This window comes from Pogona vitticeps, chromosome 3 (genome assembly GCF_051106095.1).
Source record: "Pogona vitticeps strain Pit_001003342236 chromosome 3, PviZW2.1, whole genome shotgun sequence".
NCBI classification, from domain to species: Eukaryota; Metazoa; Chordata; class Lepidosauria; order Squamata; family Agamidae; genus Pogona; species Pogona vitticeps.
Genome location: NC_135785.1, coordinates 81541426 through 81563439, shown reverse-complemented (window position 1 = coordinate 81563439; position 22014 = coordinate 81541426). Strand labels below are relative to the sequence as shown.

General features: G+C 41.2%; 1 protein-coding gene across 46 annotated transcripts in view; it reads left to right on the top strand.

Annotated features, from left to right (window-relative positions):
* The window catches only part of CC2D2B (coiled-coil and C2 domain containing 2B), a 100906-nt gene that overhangs the window by 64040 nt on the left and 14852 nt on the right, over window positions 1–22014 (top strand). For 42 of the 46 annotated variants that reach the window (XM_078391273.1, XM_078391283.1, XM_078391281.1 and 39 more), the window contains 8 exons: window positions 673–775; window positions 5178–5287; window positions 11932–12028; window positions 14686–14784; window positions 17712–17894; window positions 18576–18779; window positions 20003–20092; window positions 21448–21561. In XM_078391273.1, coding sequence (XP_078247399.1) covers window positions 673–775; window positions 5178–5287; window positions 11932–12028; window positions 14686–14784; window positions 17712–17894; window positions 18576–18779; window positions 20003–20092; window positions 21448–21561 — 1000 coding nt within the window. Of the gene's footprint in view, window positions 1–672; window positions 776–5177; window positions 5288–7722; window positions 7844–11931; window positions 12029–14685; window positions 14785–17711; window positions 17895–18575; window positions 18780–20002; window positions 20093–21447; window positions 21562–22014 lie in introns of those variants that run through there. The other 4 variants (XM_078391282.1, XM_078391279.1, XM_078391276.1 and 1 more) reach the window with 2 other exon arrangements.

Below are 22014 nucleotides of genomic sequence, written 5' to 3'. Positions count from 1 at the left end.
AGGAGGAGGGGAAGTGGCTCTCTGGTGGCAGGCGGGCGAGTGGGCAGCTGGCTTAGCAGCGAGGAGGAGGGAGAGGAAGGGAAGCGGCTCTCTGGTGGTGGGCTCTGGCCGCTCAGGCATGGCTGGCTCTGCTTCCCTCCCTCTGTCTGGACCGACCGCCTGCCTGCACGCCTGCCTTCCACCCCGACCTGTGCGGCCCCACGTCACTCACTCAGTGGCGGCAGGTCCTTCCTGACCCAACTGAAGTGCACCTGGTGTATAAGACGACCCCCCCCCATTTGGAGGCATGTTTTTGGGCCAAAAAAGTCATCTTATACGCCGGCAAATATGGTACATTTTTTCAAATACAGACATGTCATCTTCTGGTTGCTGCACAATGGTGGAGGGTGGGGTTTAACTCAACTGGGGGTTATTTTTGAGGTAGGACTTATATTACGAGCATCCTAGGGCTTATTTTCAGGTTAGGTCTTATTTTCAGGGAAATAGGGTTCTTTTCACTTACCATGAAGGATCTGATGCAACTTATATTTTCCTTGCATACTACAATTTAAAAACAATTTCTACAAAATTATGTACATATAAGCAAAATAGACAAGAAATGTTAGTGCATTTTTAGGAGAGAAACTAAGTACATGTTCTTTTTTTGTTTGTTTGTTTGTTTAATGTTTCAAGGGTTGCAGTCATGCATTCTGCATCTTATTTACCAGTTCGTATGTCTCGAGGAAGACATATTTTCTCAGGAAACTTAAGTTATACAGCGGATCTTCTAAATGAGGTAATTTTGATATGACCATTTTCAGCTGAATAATTCATGACAATATGTTGTATAGACATAACAAAATAAAGGTAACAAAAGAATAGTACATTTGTATACTGTTTCACTTGAAGTTTACTTTGATTAAGCAAGTCATATTTTAAAATCAGTTATATTCTTTGCTTCAGATTCTTGGCTATGTGCATGCTATTGGTAGATTTTGATGTTTGTCATAGGAAAGGGAGTGGTTTGTGCCAGAGTCAGCACTTACATTGTTCAGTGCATGAGGTGTGAAAGTCATCCTGATAGCCTTAAAAACAAATTGTCTGTAATCACAATTCTGAGACTGAGGGTGTAACTATACAGTGGGGAAAACATGCTTGGATCTGACGTAAACTGCAGTTTTTCAAATCAGATTTAGAATTGTTGTAGCTGTCCCAATGACAAACAATTTATGGGAGTTGGCAGAGAGAGTTGTGTTTGTACAGAGCTCCAAAAGCAGAAGCTCCCTTTGACAAAGCTAATTGGCAAATTTACAAGGTGCTAATTGGGAACTTTCATCTCTTCATTATTTTTTCCCCCAAAGTGACCTAGTGATACTCTGTTCCAGCTCACTTGAAAGCCCTTTTAAAATAAATAAATAAATACTATTTGGAGTATAGTAACAAAAGGCTAAAAGATATGACGCTGGAAGATGGGCCCCTCAGGTCGGAAGGCGTCCAACATGCTACTGAGGAAGAGCGGAGGACAAGTACAAGTAGCTCCAGAGCTAATGAAGTGGTTGGGCCAAAGCCGAAAGGACGCTCAGCTGTGGACGTGCCTGGAAGTGAAAGGAAAATCCAATGCTGCAAAGAAAAATACTGCATAGGAACCTGGAATGTAAGATCTATGAACACTGGGAAGCTGGAGGTGGTCAAACAGGAGATGGCAAGAATAAACATCGACATCCTGGGCATCAGTGAACTAAAATGGACAGGAATGGGCGAATTCAGCTCAGATGATTATCATATCTACTATTGTGGACAAGAATCCCGTAGAAGGAATGGAGTAGCCGTCATAGTCAACAAAAGAGTGGGAAAAGCTGTAATGGGATACAATCTCAAAAATGATAGAATGATGTCAATACGAATCCAAGGCAGACCATTCAACATCACAATAATCCAAGTTTATGCACCAACCAGCATTGCTGAGGAGACTGAAATTGAACAATTCTATGAAGATCTACAACACCTTCTAGAACTGACACCAAAGAAAGATGTTCTTCTCATTCTAGGGGACTGGAATGCTAAAGTAGGGAGCCAAGAGATAAAAGGAACAACAGGGAAGTTTGGCCTTGGAGTTCAGAACGAAGCAGGACAAAGGCTAATAGAGTTTTGTCAAGAGAATAAGCTGGTCATCACAAACACTCTTTTCCAACAACACAAGAGGCGACTCTATACATGGAAATCACCAGATGGGCAATATCGAAATCAGATTGATTATATTCTCTGCAGCCAAAGATGGAGAAGCTCTATACAGTCAGCAAAAACAAGACCTGGAGCTGACTGCGGTTCTGATCATCAGCTTCTCATAGCAAAATTCAAGCTTAGACTGAAGAGATTAGGAAAAACCACTGGGCCACTCAGGTATAATCTAAACCAAATCCCTTATGAATACACAGTGGAAGTAAAGAACAGATTTAAGGAACTAGATTTGGTGGACAGAGTGCCTGAAGAACTTTGGATAGAGGCTCGTAACATTGTCCAGGAGGCAGCAACGAAAACCATCCCAAAGAAAAGGAAATGCAAGAAAGCAAAGTGGCTGTCCAACGAGGCCTTAGAAATAGCAGAGAGGAGAAGGGAAGCAAAATGCAAGGGAGATAGGGAAAGTTACAGAAACTTGAATGCAGACTTCCAAAGAATAGCAAGGAGAGACAAGAGGGCCTTCTTAAATGAACAATGCAAAGAAATAGAGGAAGATAACAGAAAAGGAAAGACCAGAGATCTGTTCAGGAAAATTGGAGATATTAGAGGAACATTTTGCGCAAAGATGAACATGATAAAAGACAAAAATGGGAGGGACCTAACAGAAGCAGAAGACGTCAAGAAGAGGTGGCAAGAATACACGGAGGAATTATATCAGAAAGATGTGGATATCCCGGACAACCCAGACAATGTAGTTGCTGACCTTGAGCCAGACATCCTGGAGAGCGAAGTCAAGTGGGCCTTAGAAAGCCTGGCTAACAACAAGGCCAGTGGAGGTGATGGCATTCCAGTTGAACTATTTAAAATCTTGAAAGATGATGCTGTTAAGGTGCTACATTCAATATGCCAGCAAGTTTGGAAAACTCAACAGTGGCCAGAGGATTGGAAAAGATCAGTCTACATCCCAATCCCAAAGAAAGGCAGTGCCAAAGAATGCTCCAACTACCGTACAATTGCACTCATTTCACACGCTAGCAAGGTTATGCTCAAAATCCTCCAAGGTAGGCTTCAGCAGTATGTGGACCGAGAACTCCCAGAAGTACAAGCTGGATTCCGAAGAGGCAGAGGAACTCGAGACCAAATTGCTAACTTGCGCTGGATTATGGAGAAAGCCAGAGAGTTCCAGAAAAATATCTACTTCTGCTTCATTGACTATGCGAAAGCCTTTGACTGTGTGGACCACAGCAAACTATGGCAAGTTCTTAAAGAAATGGGAGTGCCTGACCACTTTATCTGTCTCCTGAGAAACCTATATGTGGGACAGGAAGCAACAGTTAGAACTGGTCATGGAACAACTGAGTGGTTCAAAATTGGGAAAGGAGTACGGCAAGGCTGTATATTGTCCCCCAGCTTATTTAACTTATATGCAGAATACATCATGCGGAAGGCTGGACTGGAAGAAACCCAAGCCGGAATTAAGATTGCCGGAAGAAATATCAACAACCTCCGATATGCAGATGATACCACTCTGATGGCAGAAAGTGAGGAGGAATTAAAGAACCTTGTAATGAGAGTGAAAGAGGAGAGTGCAAAAAACGGTCTGAAACTCAACATCAAAAAAACTAAGATCATGGCCACTGGTCCCATCACCTCCTGGGAAATAGAAGGGGAAGATATGGAGGCAGTGTCAAATTTTATCTTCCTGGGCTCCATGATCACTGCAGATGGAGACAGCAGCCCTGAAATTAAAAGGCGCCTTCTTCTTGGGAGGAAAGCGATGACAAATCTGGACAGCATCTTGAAAAGCAGAGACATCACCTTGCCAACAAAAGTCCGAATAGTCAAAGCTATGGTTTTTCCTGTCGTGATGTATGGAAGTGAGAGCTGGACCATAAAGAAAGCAGACCGCCGAAGAATTGATGCCTTTGAATTGTGGTGCTGGAGGAGGCTCTTGAGAATCCCCTGGACTGCAAGGAGAACAAACCTATCAGTTCTAAAGGAAATCAACCCTGAGTGCTCACTGGAAGGACAGATCCTGAAGCTGAGGCTCCAGTACTTTGGCCATCTAATGAGAAGAAAAGACTCCCTGGAAAAGACCCTGATGTTGGGAAAGTGTGACGGCAAGAGGAGAAGGGGACGACCGAGGATGAGATGGCTGGACAGTGTCTGCGAAGCAACCAACATGAACCTGACACAACTCCGGGAGGCAGTAGAAGACAGGAGGGCCTGGCGTGCTCTGGTCCATGGGGTCACGAAGAGTCGGACACGACTAAACGACTAAACACACACACACTGTTTGGAGACAAGGAGCACTCAATTGATGGGAACTGATACCTCAATGAGTGCCCTTTTGCCTTCAAATAAGGTGATCACGTATAATAGAAAGCAGAGAAAAGCAAGGCCAGCCAGTTGGAGAAAGTTTAAACTACCCCTGTTGGCTAAACAATAAAAGATGGTTTCCTGCTGAAAAGGATGATTCCAAAATGGACTTCCCTGCACTAAGCTTTATATTGTATAATTGCTGGGCTTTAATTCAAATTCATTTGTTCTGAATCCGGTACAAATTGTGGGCTAAATGGCCAATGTGCTTGCCTCTGAGTTGAATTGCAAACATAATGGCCAGAGAATTTGGCCTAACTTTGGGATTTCACAGTTTTTTCCCTCAATGTTCTGCTTTTTTTTTTCTTTTTTGTACTGCCTAGTCTGGTGGAGAGTTCTTGGGATCCGCATATGTTCAAAGCAATTTCTTTGTTCTGATAAAAACATTGGCCAACTGGATTAAAAAAACATTGCTTTCCCTGATGAGCTTGTTTGTATGTGTAAGATTTTATCTTTCACTATCATGGGAAAAATCCAACTTGTATTGAGTTGTGGAGGTGTTTTCTGGCCACATAATAATTCTAACCAGATAGCATGATGTATTGAGGATTAGCAGTAGGGTTAGAGTTAGGGTGAGCTTGTTTTGTGTTTTCTGATCTTAGTGACGATTCTACTATTTCACCTTAATGGGTTTGCTTTAGGTTGTTGTCCATCCTTTTGTAGAAGTTACTTTTCAAAACACTGTTTATCAGACTACCACTGCAGATGGTTCTCATCCGTGCTGGAATGAAGAACTTCAAGTTGACTTTATGTAAGTTATCAATATCCTGTTTTCAATTAAAGTGAAGAACAGATTCATCAATGAAGATTCTAGGTTTTCTATAGCTATTTGTTTCTTACATTTCAATCTATTTAATTTTTGTAGGACTTTATCATTTATTTATTTATTTATTTATTTATTTATTTATTTATTTATTTATTTATTTATTTATTTATTTATTTATTTATTTATTTATTTATTTATTTATTTATTTATTTATTTATAATATTTTGCCCACCTTTCTCCTTAAAAAGACCCAGTTATCAATTGAACCCATTTCATGTACAGAATTGGATAGCCTAAAATAGACAGACTCTTATTCCTAGTGGTTACAGAAATAAATTATATTATTATTATCATAGAGAGTACTTTGCATAAAAACTGAAGACATTTAAGGTTATGAATAAATGCATTGAACCTAGTGAGATTTAAACTTGAAAGTAACTTCTTAATTCTTTTTTCACATCAGCACAAAGTTAGTAATGTATTGCTTTTAAATGGCTTGTTTCAGAGCTAACAATTAAATTAACAAATACAGAGTTTAACAAATAAGATATTCCATTCCCATCACTATTAACAACAACAATAAATTCCCAAATTTCTAGTGCTTAAAATGTGCTTATTTTTCAACCTAAGGTTCAAACTCTCATAAGGCTCAAGTCTGAATGGACATGCACCATATTGCACTGTAGATATTGAGACTGAAGAGTTTCTAGTTTTGGAAATTTAGGCTTGGATCCAGAAATTCATTTTCTGGGTGGAAGTTTTCTTTCCAATGGATGGGCAGGGATTCACAGGTTCTAGTGACTGCAGGCTCTCAAGAGTTGCTTGAGAAGAAAACACAGGAAAGTGGTATTCATCTGTATGTAAAGGTAAAGGTTCCCCTTGACATTTAGTCCAGTCATGTCTGACTCTAGGGTGCGGTGCTCATCCCTGTTTCCAAGCTGTAGAGCAGACCTGGGCAAAGTGCGGCCCGAGGGCCACATACGGCCTGTAAGCCACTCCTGTCTGACTTGCAGACAGTTTTGAACATCAAAACCATTTATAGCTTTTTGTCTAAAGTTGATCAGTTGCTTATCTTTAATATACCACAAAAAAACTCTTTAGTATTTGTGAAGATTAACAAGTTCAAAATAAAAACAATCATATCACTCTTTCATTTTATTTTTAAGTAATGTTGTTTCGGCCACCAAACACAGTTAAGATTTTCATGTGGCCCCCCTATAGAAATTAATTGCCCACCTCTGTCATAGAGTCAGCATTTTGTCCATAGACAGTTTCCGTGGTCACTTCCATGGCCAGCACAACTAGACATGGAACGCCGTTACCTTCCCACCATGGTGGTACCTATTTATCTACTAGCATTTGCATGCTTTCGAATTGCTATGTATGTAAGTAAGCAGACCTTTAAAACCACTTTCCAGTGGAATACGAGTGATTGCAGAATAAAGACTCATCTTTATTCCAAGATGGCGGACCGGTAAACTGGTCGGGAGCATTCTCTCCCAGCTTTGGTCTGTTTTTTTTTCTTTTCTTTTTATTTTATTTTCCTCTCTCCTTTGTTTTATTTGTTTTTACCTCTCACTGTGCTCTCCCCTCACCTGGAAAACATCTTACTGACCTGGGAATTGATTTCATGGTGGAGCGAGGCTAAGAGAGGGAACGCTTGAAGTGACTGATGCGGCGAGGTGAGGCTTCTGAAGCTCGTTTGCACTGGGGGCAGGAAGACTGGGGTTTGCCTGGAGTTCGCCTAGAGCCTGGAGCCGGCATCGGGAGGTTGGAAAAACCCTCGTATCGGCGTTTATAAGGACTGAACTCGTAAGGCTTCTCCTGCTGAGTTATAACCCCGAGCCCTGTAAGCCCGAAAACGCGAGGGTGCTTAGAAGATCTGGCTACCCTTGGGCATCTGGGTGAGAGATGGTGCTCTCGGTGTTTAAAAGAACTGAGCTTGCAGCACTTTCCCTGGTGAGTTACCACTCTGAGCCCTGCTAGCCTGAAAACGTGAGGGTGCTTGGAAGAACTGGCTGCCCTTGCCCGTCCAGGCGAGAAGATTAGACTGCTATTAAGCCTGAGACATGGGGGTGGAACTTGGCTGGCTGGCGGGGCTCGGAGAAACACCCTCTGGTTTGTGGGGCAGCGGCAGGAGGCTACTGAGACAACTGAAAACTTCGGGGTGTTTGGAGATCTCGTGGAGTAGGTCGTTATACCCGGGGCTCCATCAGGGAGAGAGGCAAGAACCTCCCTGTGGGAACTGGAGAATCGCCCGAAATGAAGAATCTGCTGTTCGTGGGTCTCTGCTGGCTGCTTTGGCGAGTCGCCATGCTGGGACTAGGAAAAACTGGAACACTTCTGCGAGTTTTAACCTCGGCGCTACAACGATTCCCTCTCTTTCCTGTTGAAAGCTTTGTAACACGCCAGTATCATAAGAGCCGTACCCTCATCTTGCCAACTTTAACAACTTTAGCAATTGTAATAACTTTTATTGCAAAAACACCAGTTCGGACTAAGGTCCAGATAAGAGTGAGGCGGAACAGTATCACATGAGGGGTAATTTAATACAATTTAATTTAATTTGATTTGATTTATGTTTTTTGTTAGATATTAATGTTTATTATAAATGTTTATTTGTTATTAACGTTTATTCTTAGTTATTATTTGTTAAACTGTTTTGCTTAACATTTTATAGTGTATTTTGCTAATTTTTTTCTCCCCCCCCCTTTTTTTTCTCTTCTACACTTTGTTTTCTATTTTCTTACTTGAGATGGAGAGGAGGGCCTGCCTTCCCAGCGAGGGGTCTAATATTAGGGTGATTATGGGTAGAGGGAGATATGGCGGTGGTACAGTGCCTACTCATGTCAGGAGAACAGAGAACAGATATTTGAAGGCTGTTCACTGTTCAGACACTGCTGCTAACTGCCAAAATCGAGGTAGATAGCCCAGCTGGTCCTCTACTCTGAACCTGGTGCTGTTGAATGCCAGGTCTGTATCCAACAAATCCCAGCTTATCCAAGACCTTATTCTGGAGGAGGATGCAGACCTGGTGTGCAGAACTGAGACCTGGATGGGTGGGGAAGGAGGGGTTCTTCTAACCCTCTCCTGCCCTCCAGGTTATGCAGTCCAGCACCAGGGCAGACTGGAGGGGTGGGGGGGGAGTAGCCATTGTTTATAAAAAATCTTTAGACGTTACAAGGCGCTCCTCGGTTGTGAAGCCAGGTTTGAAGGCCCTTCATGTGCAAATTGGGGCCAGGGACGGTATTGGGATCTTGCTGGGTTACCACGCTCCCCGCGATCCAGCCACCTCCCTACCGGAGCTGGCGGACTTCGTCTCCGCAGCACTGTTGGAGTCCCCGAGACTTCTGGTCCTGGGTGACTTCAACATCCATGGGAGGCGGAGGTATTTGGTCCAGCTCTTGAGTTCTTGGAAACCATGGCTTCCGTGAACTTGTCCCACCATGTTAACAGTCCCACACACATGGGCGGCCATATGCTTGACCTGGTATTCTCCACTGAGTGTAGTGAGCGTGGTCTGATGGTGACTGACCTCGTGTCAGTCCCCTTGTCATGGTCAGACCATCACATAAAATGTAACCTCACAATGGAGCTCCCTCCCTGCATGGAGCAGGGACCCATTTTAATGGTCCGCCCTCGAAGGTTACTGGATCCTATGAGATTCCAGGATACCATGAGAGGGATTCCAGCGGCACTGTCTGGAGCTCCTGTCGAAGCTCTGGTGGACGGCTGGTTCTCCGCCGCTGCTAGGGCTGTTGACACGATCACACCCAAACGTCCTCTCAGGAGCAGAGCTTGGCCAGGGCCCTAGTATACCCAGGATCTACGAGCAATGAAGCGAATAAGGAGACAGCTAGAGTGTGTGTGGAGAAGGAAACCAACGGATTACAATAAAATTGCTGTCAGGATCGCAACTAACCATTACCTGGCTAAGGTAAAGGCTGCTAGAAGATCTTACATCGCTGATCGGATAAGCGATGCTTCTAATCAGCAGGCGGAACTCTTCCGTATAGTTCGCGATCTATCCGGAATTGGTCTGGGTGAAGGGCCTCCCGCTAGTATCTCACCTGACCAATTTGCAGCGTTTTTTAAATCTAAAATGGAGGCCATCCGCCATGATCTTTCTCCTTTTTTAAATACAATGGATCAAGCTGAGATGTCCAGCGCTCCGCCTTACCTGGTAATTCTCGATTCCTTTCAGCCTGTGACACCAAATTTGGTGGACAAGGTGCTTGATCGCTGTCGGGCCTCCACCTCTTCTCTCGACCCTTGCCCGGCCTGGCTAATCAAAGCAGCCAGACCTGTAACAACAGAATGGGCCATTGCAATAATTAATGGGTCTCTCAAGGAGACACTCATTAGGCCCATTAGGAAGAAACCAAATTTGGCGACGGATGACATTGGAAATTATAGGCCCGTCGCCAATGTTTCCTCAGCAAGGTGGTTGAGGGTGGTGGCAGATCAGCTCCAGGCACTTTTGGACGAAACCAATGCACTGGACCCATTCCAGTCGGGCTTCAGGCCGCGCTATGCTACTGAAACGGCACTGGTCGCACTGATGGATGACCTGTTGAGGGAGTCCGATGGGGGCAATATGTCCTTGTTGGTCCTCCTTGACATCGCAGCGGCCTTTGATACCATTGACCACGGTATCCTCCTGGGGAGGCTCTCTGAGTTAGGAATAGATGGCCTAGCGCTTGCTTGGCTCCGTTCCTTCTTGGAGGACCGGCCCCAGAGAGTACAGCTTGGAGAGAGGGTCTCGAACCCGTGGAGCCTCAATTGTGGGGTCCCACAGGGGTCGATCATCTCTCCAATGCTGTTTAATATCTACATGAGGCCGCTGGGGGGGGGTTCATCAGGGGGTGTGGAGCCTCGTGTCACCAATATGCTGATGACACACAGCTCTACATCTCCTTTTCATCTACCTCAGTGGATGCCGTTCTGTCCCTCCAGCGCTGCCTGGAGACTGTATTGGAATGGATGCAGTTGAATGGGTTGAGGCTGAACCCGGACAAGACGGAGGTCTTGAGGGTGGGTGGTCCGTCAGCGGTATAGGTAACTCCCTTTCTTTCGAGGGGTTGACCCTTGCCGCAAAGAATGAGGTCCGCAGCTTGGGGGTACATCTGGACCCGGCGCTTACCATGGAAACCCAGGTGGCGTCTGTGGTCCGCTCCGCCTATTTTCATTTACGGTGGATTGCCCAGCTGCGTCCATATCTTGATCGGGGGGGCCTCACTACTCTAGTACATGCGCTCGTAATCTCGAGATTAGACCATTGTAACACACTCTACGTGGGGCTGCCTTTGAGGCTGATGCGGAAACTTCAGATGGTCCAGAATGCGGCAGCCAGGCTCCTTAGTGGGGTGAGAAAACACCAACACATCTCCTCCGCTCTGGCTGCACTACACTGGTTGCCCATCTGTTTCCGCGTCGACTTCAAAGTGCTAATGATCACTTATAAAGCCCTAAATGGTTTGGGACCTCAATATTTGGCAGATCGTCTTCTCCCACCCAGATCTACCCGAATCACCCATCATTGCCAGCAGAGACGGCTGAGGGATCTGACGCCGAGAGAGGCTCAGAAGGAAAAACCTAGAAACCGGGCCTTCTCGGCGGTGGCCCCTCGGCTGTGGAACACCCTTCCAACAGAAATTCGGCTGGCACCCTCGCTGGGTGTTTTTAAAAGGCAGTTAAAAATTTGGCTATTTAGGCAGGCCTTCCCTCCAGTCAGCTAAGTCTTTTTTATTTCTTCTTTTCTTATCCTATCCCATCTTGGTAATCCTTTCTTAAATTAATTGTCTTAATTAATATAGCAATTGTATTTTTATGATTATATATATTTTATATAGATTTATTTTATGTTGTAAGCCGCCCCGAGTAGACATGGTCTAGAGGGGCGGGGTATAAATTTAAATAAATAAATAAATAAATAAATAAATAAATAAATAAATAAATAAATAAATAAATAAATAAATAAATAAATAAATAAATAGTTTAGAAACTGTAGATGTCTTTGATTCTGCAATCACTTGGCCTCAAACATGGATTTTTTTGAGGGCAACTAGACAGAAACTCAGAAAGTGAGGAGGAATTAAAGAACCTCTTAATGAGGGTGAAAGAGGAGATCACAAAAAATGGTCTGAAGCTCAACATAAAAAAAACTAAGGTCATGGCCATTGGTCCCATCACCTCCTGGCAAATAGAAGGGGAAGATATGGAGGCAGTGACAGATTTTACTTTCTTGGGCTCCATGATCACTGCAAATGGTGACAGCAGCTAGGAAAAGACGCCTGCTTCTTGGAAGGAAAGTGATGACAAATCTAGACAGCATCTTAAAAAGCAGAAACCTCAGCTTGCCGACAAAGGTCCGCATAGTCAAAATATTCCTTCCAACTTTTTTATTAGTTGAAAACATATGTTAAGGAGGAAAAGATGAAATAGGTGCATAGTACTGTTTGGCTGGTCATAAGGAGATGTCCCTCCGTAAGCATCCTAGTTTAAGTGACATTATTATTAAAATGGTCTTTGATTTCTGTTTTCAGACTGAATGCATTTAAAATAGAAAAAAAGCTTTTTTTAATTGTATATTTAATTTAAAATAATTTAATTTGGGTTTTTTGTTTCAGCTGTCCAGGGCGTGATTACACTTTCTCAGGTTTATCTAAAATAAAAGACAAGATCAATATTAACATTTTTGATGAATGCATGATTGAAAAGCATGAGGTAATGTTTGACTAACAATTATATATACATTTATATGCCACCCTTTCCCTCAAACTGGTACACAGTAGTAACATTCAACTTAAAAAATTCAACAGAAGAAAGCAATATGAAATAGTAAAACAGAATTATATTAGGGCAGAATTTTAAATGCAGTTAAAATACGCTGCTAATACAGCACCTGAGCAGTAACAGTCCTTTACCTCAATAATTGTCCAAACACAAGGAACTGTTCCTCTTCTCTTTCATAGTCTCTTGAATATAGTAATACATATCTATTCATTACATCTAGCCAGTTGTGATGATCACAAGCCCTCAAGTTAATTCCAAATTATGACGGACCATTTCAGGGTTTATAAGAGTGGAATACTTAGAACTTGTTTACCAGACCTGGGAGCACTTTGGGACCATGCAACTTGTCCAAGATTGCACAGGCTGGCTCTTTTCCCCCTCAGAAGGCATAGTGGAAAGTCACGAGTCCCAAGCCCTTGTTCAACAGCCAGGCACCCAATTCCCTGACTTACTTACTTACTTACTTACTTACTTACTTACCTACCTACCTACCTACCTACCTACCTACCTACCTACCTACCTACCTACCTACCTACCTACCTACCTACCTACCTACCTACCTACCTACCTACCTACCTACCTACCTACCTACCTACCTACCTACCTACCTACCTACCTACCTATTTCAACTTCACTGACACATTGAAATATCTCCACTGTATTAATATGTGCTTCTAAGAGGTGAGCTGGTTGGGTAAGTTGGGTAACTCCCTTGCTGCGTGTTTTTAAGAGCAAACTTAAGACCTGGCTCTTTAGGCAAGTTTTCCCTCCGTTCATCACCTAATTATTCTTTGCCATCTTGAATTATATTATTAATGTTGTCTTTATTTTATTATATTGCTTTTATTTTTATGTCTTATTGTTAGCTGCCCAGAGTAGACTTTGGTCTAGATGGGTGGGATATATAGTTACCCAACTTACCCAACCAGCTCACCTCTTAGAAGCACATCTTAATACAGTGGGGATATTTCAATGTGTCGGTGAAGTTGAAAACAGTTCTGCCAGGAACCTAAATTCCATTACAACTTTAGACTCCCAGCAAGGTCCCCAAGGTGGAATAGTTAAAGGTCAGACACAAGACCAAGATGTATGCAGCCACTTCAGGAACTGATCATTGCAGCAGAAGAGAGAAGTAGTCCCAGTAGTAACAGGGGCAGTTCTAAGAAGCAGCAGAGAAGGTGACACTGGCAGAGGATCCTCCATAAACAACAGCAGTTGACACTTAAGCTAATGCTTGTCAGTACTATACAGAAAGAGATAATGGGAAACCACTTCTGTATATTTTATATCTTGAAAGTTCTTGGATGATGAAGTAATCCAGAATGGAACAAGAGATAGTGCTGGAAGGTGAGATTTGCAGTTGAGAAAGTACTAAATCAGCTGCTGGGAAAGAGCTAAAGATACGTTAATGAAGCAACTGAATTACAGCAAAAGATGTCTAGTTGTTGATGTGTACAGAAGCAAATGGAAAGTTCAGTGCTTCATGATACACAATTAGAGCATGGACTATGAGAAATATGAGTCAAGGCAAACTTGGAACTGTAAGACAAGAAATTGAATATTTAAACACTGTAATACTTGGTGTGAGCAAATAAAAATGAACAGGAATAGTAGGTTTACAATCAGATAATTACAAAGTGTTTTGTTCTGGAGATGACAAAACTGTGCATCTGTCAGTGAGAAAAGATGTAGCACAAGCAAAGTTTGACTGAATATCAACCAGACTTAATGAAAAACCTTACATCAGATAGGGGTATTTGTATATGAATATCCCCACGTAGCTGGAGTTAACGAGGGTCCAGCCCCTGGAGCCAGACTGTCCACTCCTGTCCGGCAGTGGCAGCGGCCCCTCTCTTCCTTCCAATCACTCCGGAGCACTACTCGGCTAGCCACTCGGCAGCCTTGCAGGGAGACTGTCTGCCAGGAGTGGCTAGCTAATTGGGAAGAGAACAGCACTATGGAACGATTGGAAGGAAGAGAGAGGCTGCCACCACCGCCAGACATGTGAGTAGACAGACCGGCCCCAGGGGCTGGACCCTTGTAAACTCCAGCTATGCAGTGATATTCATATTCGTATGCAAATACCCACATCTCTGATCATGTCTCTTCTTCAGTTTTCTGCTACAGAAGCTGAATACATGATTGAATGCTTACATTCAGGTATCCAAAGAGAGACTGAACATACATCAGAACAGAATGATTGCACCCTGAGTTCAGTATCTATCTTTGAAGCTGGAGTTTGGGAGTTTGCTTCCCAATTTTGCGTTCCTGGGAAAAGAGCCAGCCTATATAGTCCTGGGCATATTGCATATTGCATGGTCCCAGAGTATGCCCAGAAGAAGGTAGAACTGAGTACTTGAAAAACTTGAAAAATGTCATCATACATCAGAAATTATTTGATGGTAAATCATTATTATATTATTTTAACAGGTGGTTGAATCTACTAAACACCTTAGAACTGTTCAAGAGCAATATTTCAGATTGGTTGTGTTCATAACCTTAAAGACATGTTGCGTATTTGTTGATTTCTGTTGTGGATGAAATATGCACAGGCTAAACAATTAACCGAAAGGTATGTGTTTTATTAGGATGCTTGCCCAAAAAGCTGCAGTAGTCATTCCTATATAAGGAAGAATTGGCTTGGATCAGTTACATTTCCTTTCTCTGCTCTTCTGGAACAATCAAAGGTAACAAGCAAGAAGAAACATGCTTTTATTCTTCATGCATGACTTTAAAAAAAAATTAGGTTGTGGGTTGAATTTTCTGATTCAAATGAGAAGTAACAACAGCCTTATAGTGGTGATTAAGGTCAGGATTTCTGTTTACTCGTATTTTATGAGCTCATGAGACTTCCAATCTTCCCTTTCTAAATAGGTCAACATACCGACAACGAGAATATATAATGTCTGCTTCTCTGAATCGTCGTTTAGTCGTTTAGTCGTGTCCGACTCTTTGTGACCCCATGGACCAGAGCACGCCAGGCCCTCCTATCTTCTACTGCCTCCCGGAGTTGTGTCAAATTCATGTTGGTTGCTTCGCAGACACTGTCCAGCCATCTCATCCTCGGTCGTCCCCTTCTCCTCTTGCCATCACACTTTCCCAACATCAGGGTCTTTTCCAGGGAGTCTTTTCTTCTCATTAGATGGCCAAAGTACTGGAGCCTCAGCTTCAGGATCTGTCCTTCCAGTGAGCACTCAGGGTTGATTTCCTTTAGAATTGATAGGTTTGTTCTCCTTGCAGTCCAGGGGATTTTCAAGAGTCTCCTCCAGCACCACAATTCAAAGGCATCAATTCTTCGGCGGTCTGCTTTCTTTATGGTCCAGTTCTCACTTCCATACATCACGACGGGAAAAACCATAGCTTTGACTATTCGGACTTTTGTTGGCAAGGTGATGTCTCTGCTTTTTAAGATGCTGTCAAGATTTGTCATCGCTTTCCTCCCAAGAAGCAGGCATCTTTTAATTTCGTGGCTGCTGTCCCCATCTGCAGTGATCATGGAGCCCAGGAAAATAAAATCTGTCACTGCCTCCATATCTTCCCCTTCTATTTCCCAGGAGGTGATGGGACCAGTGGCCATGATCTTAGTTTTTTTGATGTTGAGTTTCAGGCCGTTTTTTGCGCTCTCCTTTCACCCTCATTACAAGGTTCTTTAGTTCCTCCTCACTTTCTGCCATCAGAGTGGTGTCATCTGCATATCGGAGGTTGTTGATATTTCTTCCGGCAATCTTAATTCCGGCTTGGGATTCCTCCAGTCCAGCCTTCCGCATATAAGTTGAATAAGCATGGAGACAATATGTACAGCCTTGTCGTACCCCTTTCCTAATTTTGAACCAATCAGTTGTTCCATATCCAGTTCCAACTGTTGTTTCCTGTCCCACATAAAGGTTTTTCAGGAGCCAGATAAGGTGGTGAGGCACTCCCATTTCTTTAAGAACTTGCCATAGTTTGTTGTGGTCCACACAGTCAAAGGCTTTTGCATAGTCAATGAAGCAGAAGTAGATATTTTTCTGGAACTCTCTGGCTTTCTCCATAATCCAGCGCAAGTTAGCAATTTGGTCTCGAGTGCCTCTGCCTCTTCGGAATCCAGCTTGTACTTTTGGGAGTTCTCGGTCCACATACTGCTGAAGCCTACCTTGGAGGATTTTGAGCATAACCTTGCTAGCGTGTGAAATGAGTGCAATTGTGCGGTAGTTGGAGCATTCTTTGGCACTGCCTTTCTTTGGGATTGGGATGTAGACTGATCTTTTCCAATCCTCTGGCCACTGATGGGTTTTCCAAACTTGCTGGCATATTGAATGTAGCACCTTAACAGCATCATCTTTCAAGATTTTAAATAGTTCAACTGGAATGCCATCACCTCCACTGGCCTTGTTATTAGCCAGGCTTTCTAAGGCCCACTTGACTTCACTCTCCAGGATGTCTGGCTCAAGGTCAGCAACTACATTGTCTGGGTTATCCGGGATATCCACATCTTTCTGATATAATTCCTCCGTGTATTCTTGCCACCTCTTCTTGATGTCTTCTGCTTCTGTTAGGTCCCTCCCATTTTTGTCCTTTATCATGTCCATCTTTGCGCGAAATGTTCCTCTAATATCTCCAATTTTCCTGAACAGATCTCTGGTTTTTCCTTTTCTGTTATTTTCCTCTATTTCTTTGCATTGTTCATTTAAGAAGGCCCTCTTGTCTCTCCTTGCTATTCTTTGGAAGTCTGCATTCAAGTTTCTGTAACTTTCCCTATCTCCCTTGCATTTTGCTCCCCTTCTCCTCTCTGCTATTTCTAAGGCCTCGTTGGACAGCTTTAAAAAAAGGCATGTGACATTTTAAAATCTATTGAAATTAGAGAAAAAATAACAAAATATAATGGCATAGATCTTTCACAAGAAATGTATAATCTTATACCTGTATATAAGATCATAATACAAGTTAAGAAATACATGTACATTCACATCAGCATAGAATACAGTGTTCTGTCAAAAATTGATATGTGTGGTCAGTGGGAATTAAGTATTATTATTTGTTAAAATAATTAATGAAAGAAATCATGTGTTTAAAAAAGGCATCTTTAAATTTGTATGCATGGAGAAATAGGATAAGGCACATTGACATTTTTATCCCAATGCATTGTTTTGGCTCTTACAAAAATGTGCAGATCAAAGGCACACATTTAGGAATTAGCTGGGACAAATTTTGACCCAGCCATTGTTCTTCCTCTTGCAGCCAGTAGCATCATCATAAAATTAACTCTGGAGGGTTTCCCAGCTGTCAGGATTGGGTTTTGAAGGTGCATAGGAGGCTAGATTTGTGCATTTCTCTTTTGGATGTTGCCTTGTATCTTCAGTATAACCCCACAACAATGGCTCAAATCCAGTAGTAAGTCACAAGTAGAGGAGGGAAACTGAACCAGTAGAACTTACATAGGTTTTGACTCAACAAATCCCCACTAATTCAATGGATCTACTATAGCTGTGACTTACTACTGGGTTTTAGCAAGGGAATTAATTTCAAAAATGATAGGATTTTAATATGATTATTACACAGCTGTCTTCAGATTTTGGGACTGTGTCTTTGTTATTTTCCTTTATTTCGCTGACTCTAACAATAGATATTTTCACAGATCTGTGGGACATTTCAAGTAAATACACCACCAGTTTTACATGGGTATACATGGAGTAAGACATATGTACCTCCCAAAGAAGAATGTTATGGGCAGGACTTGAAAGCGTATACCTTTTTAACTATCTTTGCTACTATTGAACCACAGTTATCTTCTGCTGAAAATAATTTAGAATCAGATAAGGTAAGTATATTTATCCCATTTAATGAATAAAAGAATTTAAAAAGAATATTGTCATATTTAATATAAAATACCATATCTCTCTTTATGAGCCTACCCAGGGATTTAAATCATCAGGAGAGACCTTTCTCTCGGTCCCACTACCCGCACAGGTGCATTTGGTGGGGACACATGAGAGGGCCTTCTCTGTCGCTAATTCTGGAACTCCCTCCCGTGTAAGGCCAGGCTGGCCGCATCTTTGCTTTCTTTCTGCAATCAGATGAAGATCTTTCTCTTCAGGCAGGCTTTCCTTTAAATGGCTGCTTGACTATGTTTTTTTTTAAAGGGATCATTTTACTCTGTGTTTTAAGTTTTGCTCTTTAATATATTTGTTTAGTGCTTTTAAAATATTGTAATAATTTATTGTTTGGCTTTTAACTTTATTTCTTTTAATACTGTAAGCCTCCTTGGATCTTTTAGGAGAAAGGTGGCAGATAGATAGATAGATAGATAGATAGATAGATAGATAGATAGATAGATAGATAGATAGATAGATAGATAGATAGATAGATAGATAGATAGATAGATAGATAGATAGATAGATAGATAGATAGATAGATAGATAGATAGATAGATAGATAGATAGATAGATAGATATCACTTTGAAATTTTAAAAATATTGTCTGAATACTAAATATTGTTTAGCTTGTAGATCATGAAGCTGAAACGCCATTGCAGAGAGCATACATTTTTAAGCAAACTTGCAAAGCACTGTTTCCAAAGAGAAGACTACTAACCTCTGTTTTTAACTATCAAGGAACTGATATTTTAGTAACAGAGTATATTATGACTCTGAATCCACCACAACAGTTGTTAGATATGTATCCTGATGACCTTAACTCCACTTCGGTAAGTATGAAACGCTTATTATAGAATAAGAACATTGAGATTTAATTATTATTATTTTTTTAAAAAAACTATTAGTTTTTCAATCTATCTACTTTCAATTCGTGCTTGTTAAACATCTTGCTACATGGGTTGCTTATAATTATTTGTTTTTTGCGTCTTGGTGTCTTCTTAGTTGCCCCTTCAAAATCTATACATTTTAAAAAATTTAAACCATTCATGTGTGTATTTTAGTATACAATACTGAACAGTTCAAAACCCAGGATACAGTTTAGAAATTCCAGTTTGACTGGATTGGGCTTTCTAGGGTTAATTTATCTGTAGTTCAGTTCCATCCTCAAAAAGAAAGCGATTTCCAAACAGCCATAAAGTGTTCAAGGTAATTGATTCTAGGCTTTTTACCAACACCTTAGATCACTGTTACAAGTAGCATAAACAAATTTTAGTTTAGCAGAGTTGTTGCCAATGATGTTTTGAGGAGAAAGATTCTTAGGTTTATAACAACAAAGTAATAAGAAACTTTCTTTCTTCAAGTATAATTAAATTCCTTGAATTATAATTATCCAATTTATTTTCTTTGTGTCTCCCTGCTTCTCATCCTCTTCCCAGATTCACTGCTGCTCACTCAGTGTTGGGGAATAGAAGATGCTATTTCTGCTGTAGTAATGGTCTCGTCCAGAGATAGTAAAGCAGTATAGTAAAAAAAAATATTTCTCACCCAGTGGTAACATGATGTTAATTAGGATGATTTATCACTTCTCCATTGCCAGCTTTCAACGACTTGCAAGCAAGCTAGTTCAGTTGCTTGTTTCCACCCGCTGGTTGATTGGAGAGTTTTCCGGATCAAACATGGGTAACTGCCACCACCCCCCACATGATCAACAGGCTTCTCCCTCATTTCACCACCTCTTTGGGGTGGTTTTAACCCCCTGTGGGGTCCCAAACAGGTTGGAATTCAGCAGAGGTGATAGAGCTCCGTCCTCCTGCTGCTGTCTCATTGCAGCATCAAGCCGGAAGCCTCGAGATTTAATTAAGTTTTACTTCATCATACTTTCAGTAATTTTCATGCCAACTGGAGGTATTAGTTTTACATAAAGAATGTAAAAATATAGTACAGTGAGTTAGCTAGTTTCTGATACTTCTGCCATCCCTAAATATAATTATGCCAGTTGGATTTTCTACTACACATTCCTGGGATAGATAGATTTATTCTTATTTATTTTTAGGACCTCATATCACGGTTTGTATCATTAATTCCTTGCATATCAGATGCTGTGGATGAAAAGGATGATATTGATGTATGGATGACATCAGAGGTAGGGCTTAATATATTTTTTTTTACTGTTTTGCTGATTTTTTTAAAAGAGTTGTGTTTTTGAATGTATTTTTAAAATGTAATTGTAGTTCTTAACCATTAAAAATACTGACTTAGCAACAGTAAGGTTTAGGATTTTCATGTTTTCTCAACTACAGCCCCCAGAGGTTTGCAGGAATTCCCCCAGCCAGACTTCTAGGGCCTCAAGCAAAAAATTCAAAGTCATAAAGGCTTTTTGACATGATGAATCTTTATGAAGATGGGGGAAGTGGCTGGAAGGGGATAGGCTTTGGGAGCAACGCATTGTAAACCTGCTAATTTTCTGAGAGGCACCCAGTATGAACATAATGGGCAGGGAGGCTATGAGACCCCTAATGCTTTGCAGCTTCCGGAGAGCTTAGCATCACCTAGGCACTTCCCCCTTCCTCATGAAGATTCAGGATGTTATATGGAGCATTTATTTCTCAGCTATAAACTATGACATACAAAACTTGGCCCTGCTGATCCAAGCTCTTTAAAGGACTTTGTGGCTGATCTTTTGACCGTAATAAAATTTTATCTATCTATTAAAGGACTTTGATTTCTTGGCTGAAGACCTCAGAAATCTATTTGGTGGTCTTCCAACAGACTTCTGGGAACTATAGTCCAAGAAATATGCAAAGATCCCATGCCAAGCGACTGTCATACATGCCTTGGTTACTAGAGATGTGACATTTATTTTCCACCCTGCTCTTGACTCCAATTCCAATAATTCTCCAAGAATTCCTTAAACAACATTCTGGGAGCTTCACTTCACAGACCCACACCTGCAAATACCTTCATTTTACTCATCTGGAAAAAGGCCTAGTATTACAGGGCTCCATTTTCTGCCACATTGTTGGCTGAGAGGAAGCTGCTGTGTTCTTCCTAGAGGTAGTACTCTCACTGCCCTTTAGGCCTTGTAGAAGATGCTTTTGAAGATTCTTCCGTTACCATGGCAAAGCATATATGCTTGCATCAGAAAACTGAGCAGCAACACTATTTTAACTTTTTAATCCTTATTTAATTCAGTGGGGCAGTGGTTAAATTGTGGATTAAATTCAGATTCCTTATTACTGTATTTGATAAAGCTTTAGGTGCCTTTTTGCTGCTTCCCCAGTTCTCCGAGATGTATAACATACAATTTCTTTGAATTTGTGGGAGCCTAGGTTTTTTTTTTCTTGTTTGAAGTTAATCTTTTGTTTAATATATTGCTGCCTGAGGAGCTTTATCTTTTCTAGAAGTTGGTCATGGTGATTTTATTGTGGTATCATTTTGTGGGAAGATGAAAAATATATCAACTTTTTTTAAAAACAAAGTAACTTACATTTCTCATAGGACTGCATCAAAATGGGCATTTGTAATAAAGAAGAGCATGCAGTGCTTCTGTGTAATTATTTTCTGTATATAAGGAAGAAAGCATGGGTATTGTTGGGAACATCAGTCTTAGAAGTAAGTGTAGTGAATATTTTAATCCTTATATATATCTAATTTTTCACAAAAATATAAAGTCACATGATATACCAAACAGGATCAAATAGGTAGGGAAGAAAAGCAATTGGAGTCTATGTTAGGTAGGTGTAATTCTGGTTGACTCTGCTTCTTTAATTTTATTATTAAAATTAAAGAAACAATGTTTTAGGATAAGTTATGTGAAATTCCTTTTGACTGGAACTTAGTCTCATTTAAGATTATCATGTGTGATCATTAATGTGTTTTTATTATTTTTTTAAAGTATATTATAAATGTTTGCAAAGAGTTACACACACCATTGTTCTTTGTCTGGAGCTAGCATGGCCCAGGCTTTTCAGCCTTCTCTAATGCATATTAAAATACTTAGTTATATTTATGTGAATAGGATATGCAGGATAATTTCTTACAAAGATATTACATTTCCAGCTAATT